The following is a 3,949-nucleotide window of genomic DNA, read 5'->3' on the forward strand; positions in this document are numbered from 1 at the left end:
AATTAGAAGTTCTATCCTAGTTATCCTTCTCAATTGTGATGAGAATTGTTCATTGCTACCACTTAGTTAACCCTTGTTAATAAAGGAAAGTCAAGTGGATGAATTGACTTGAGCCACAAGTCCTAGCCAACTCCCAAGGAAAGACTAGCTTTAGTGCACTCCAAACTAATTAGCAATCTCTCCAATTACTAATCAACAAAGGAATTAGATAATTCAAGTGTCACTAATTACTCTACCTAGGCCAAGAGGAACAAAATCTATACTATATCTAGAAGAGGCATTTCAATAAACACATAAAAGGCAATAAAAGTAAACAACATAAATTGCAAGAATTAAAGAGAGATCTAACTACAAAGGCAAGAGATCAACAATAGAAAAGCAAAGAAGAACAATTATTATGAATTACCTCTTATTGAATTGAAAGAAAATGGAAGGAACAATAGTAGATCTACAACAAAATATAAGAACAACATAAAGGAAATTACAATAAAAGAATGGAAGAAGAATGAATGTAACAACAAGGAATTGAGAAGATAGAAGTAGAAGAAGATGAATTAAAATCTAGATCTAAGAACTAAACCTAATCCTAATCCTAATCTTAGAGAGAAGTGAGAGCTTCTCTCTCTAGAAACTACTTCTAAAACTAAACTATGACTAATGGTAACTAAATTCTAAAGTATGAAAGTATCCTCATTCCCCCTTCAATCCTTGGCTTAAATAGCCTCAGAAATGAGTTCAATAGCTATTTTGGACTTCTCGGATGGTTTCCACTGTGACTGACACTTGCTTCCGGCGCACAAATATTGATGTGAGAAGGGGTGAGTGGTAGTTGGAGTAGAATTCCACCACCCACGAGAGATTGGCCTCCTTTGGTTGCCTCAAGAGGAACCTCCATTGCCTCCGGTCAATGTGTGGCATCACTATCGGAGCGAGGTGAGCCGGTAGGACTAGAAGAGGCTCCGGGTGATAATTCCTTTCAATCATTCTTGAGTAAACAAGTTCGCAGTAGCGGTTAGGGAACTTATTTGTATCCTTTGGAGGGTTGTCCTTCTCTAGAACATCAACGGGGCCCTTAGCCTTCTTCAGGAGTGGCTTGGCCGTTAGTTCTTGGCGTGCTCTATTGGAAGCTGGCTTCTTCGGGGCTTTCCCTTTGTTCCGTTTGATTACCATCCTGTGATAGCAAAGAAAGGGGATAACATCAAACCCAAAGAAGCGTAATGAATGCGATTATGCAAACGAAGAGTTGTGCCATAAGAATATGGGTATCATTATTACATGACAGCTGCAACATGTAACTAAGATAACATGTGATGAGCAAGGCGAATCATTTGCATGTGGTGCAAGGGTAGTTTAAGCATGCAAGTAAGAAGCATGAGAGGCATACACCCTCGAATACCAAAGTGGGAGTCAATTTATGAAAAGGTGAGTGGATGGATTGGAGAATGTGGGGATGCACCCAAAAGTGATTAGTTAAGAGGCAATTAGTCAAAATGAGCTCAAAACTCAAGTATGCCTTTCATCAAACACTTGGCGTGCATCCTTTTTGTAGTATGTAGTTAGATGCAGGTGAAAGCAATGTAACATTCCACAATCCATTATTAATGAATACAGTGCACAGTGGGTGTAAGAGAATCAAGCAACACATCTCATCTATCAATGCAAGAGAATGTAGGACCCAAATGCCTATGAAGAGTTAAATGGAAAAAAATGAAAACACCCCAAAGAAGTAGCTAAAAAGATTTAGGGGAAAAGAAAGGGACTACCTAAAACAAATTGAAATTGAAGATTAAGAATCAAAAAGAGAGAAGTAGAGCAAGAGGGGAGCCTAGTAAAGTACCTTGAGAGAGATGGAAATGGGTATGGGAGAGGGGGTTGTAAAGTGGAATGATGGAGGATGGAGGGCCAATGTAGGGGCCACCGGCGGTAGGTGGTCGGAGGTGGTTGGGAGGGAGGAGAAAGGGTAAGAGGGGGAGGGGTAGTAGAGGGGGTGAGAAGAAGAAAAAAGGGGAAGAAGACTGAAGGGGGCAAGTGTGCTCCCTATTAAATTGGCGTCGATCACCCACGCGTGCGCGCATGGTGCGCGCTCGCGCAAAGAAGCGAGGTGGATTGGGGGCGCGCGCGCGCACGTTGCGCGTACGCGCCCATGCACTTGTGCTGGTAGCACAAGGGTGGCTTAGAGTTGGCACAACTCTCTGGACGAAGTACCAGAAGTTGGCTGCAGGGTTATTGGCGCACGCGCGCACGGTGCGCGTGCGCGGCAATGTGGTTATGCCCCAGGCATGAGATGGGCCTGGGGTGGGCCTAACTCTCTGTGAAGTGGCCTAGAGGAGGGTGCAGGACGAGGGACGCGTGCGCGGCCTAGGCGCACGCGTGCACATCGTGTTGCGAGCATATGGACGCGTGCGCGCCAGGTGCGCGCACGCGGCAGAGGTGGTGGGCTGGTGGCTTAGTGCAGGCCTGAGGGTGGCCTAAATCTCTGGAATATGTGCCAGGAGTGCACAAGGGTAATCGGCGCGCGCGAGCACGGTGCGCTAGCGCGTCGATCTGCAGATTTGTGAAAGCGTGCGTACGCGCCATGTGCGCGCACGCGTGATTGGCCTGTGCCTCAAGCATAGGGCTGGCGTAGGGTGGGCTCAACTCTCTGGAAAATGTATGGAGGGTCGCTTTTGTCGATTCATGCATCTGCGCACGGTGCGCGTCCGCGCAGATGGTCGACAAATGCTTCAAAGACGCGAGCGCCAGGTGCGCGCACGCGTAGAAGGGTGCCTTTTCCAAAGTTTGCATGGTTTCGCACCACTTATAGCATTCCAACCCTCTAAGCAGCCACCTAAGCACTATAGAAGGATGTTTGAACTTGATACTACCAAATGAACTCAACAAATGAAGCAAAATTAGAATTGAAATCTAACTACAACTATTTCTATTGCCTAGGTACCAATCATGAAGTCAAGTGTTAAGCAAGTGTCAATCAAGGAATGATGCAATGGTTATGTACAAAGGAAGATCTTACCATGGTGGGGTGTCTCCCACCTAGCACTTTTGTTTACCGTCCTTAAGTTGGACTTCCACTAGCTCAAAGTTCTTGTTTAAGAGAGGCATCCCTCAAGAGGAATACTTCAAATTCCTTGGAGTTCCTTCTTTGCTCACCATGGTACAATTTGAGACGGTGCCCATTTACCTTGAAAATGTCCGGACTTGATGGGTGGCGCAAGTGGTAAACCCCATAAGGTTCTACTTTCTCCACTTGGTAGGGTCCATCCCACCTTGATCTAAGTTTTCCGGGTAGTAATCTCAACCTTGAGTTGTAAAGAAGGACTAGGTCACCGGGTCGGAATTCCCTTCTCCTAATGTTCTTGTCATGGATGGCTTTCATCTTTTCCTTGTAAAGTCTAGAGTTGTCATAAGCTTCTCATCTTAAGCATTCCAATTCCGCTAATTGAAGCTTTCTCTCTACTCCGGCTCCACCCAAGCTCATATTACATTCCTTTATTGCCCAATAAGCTTTGTGTTCGATTTCTACCAGTAAGTGGCATGCTTTACCATATACAAGCCTAAAGGGGCTCATGCCAATGGGTGTTTTGTAAGCCGTTCGATATGCCCATAGTGCATCGGAGATTTTAGCGCTCCAATCCTTCCGATTCGGCTTCACAACCCTTTCCAACACATGTTTGATTTCCCGGTTAGAAACCTCAGCTTGGCCGTTTGTCTGAGGGTGGTAGGCCGTGGCGACTTTGTGTATGATGCCATACTTCCTCATGAGGCCGTCCATTTTTTTGTTGCAAAAGTGGGATCCTTGGTCACTTATGATTGCTCTTGGGGAGCCAAAGCGACAAATAATATTGTTCCTCACAAAAGAATAAACAACATGAGCATCATCCGTTCGGGTGGGGATTGCCTCCACCCATTTTGACACATAATCGACGGCTAACAAGATGTAGAGAAAGCCATT

General features: G+C 45.4%; 1 protein-coding gene across 1 annotated transcript; it reads right to left on the bottom strand.

Annotated features, from left to right (window-relative positions):
* Positions 1-3,409: 3,409 nt before the first annotated feature.
* LOC107494026 (uncharacterized) lies at positions 3,410-3,769 on the bottom strand. Its single transcript, XM_016115058.1, has one exon. It carries the CDS (start codon positions 3,767-3,769, stop codon positions 3,410-3,412), a length of 360 nt encoding a protein of 119 aa, XP_015970544.1.
* Positions 3,770-3,949: the final 180 nt, after the last annotated feature.

Source organism: Arachis duranensis, chromosome 6, assembly GCF_000817695.3.
Source record: "Arachis duranensis cultivar V14167 chromosome 6, aradu.V14167.gnm2.J7QH, whole genome shotgun sequence".
In the NCBI taxonomy this organism is placed as follows: domain Eukaryota; kingdom Viridiplantae; phylum Streptophyta; class Magnoliopsida; order Fabales; family Fabaceae; genus Arachis; species Arachis duranensis.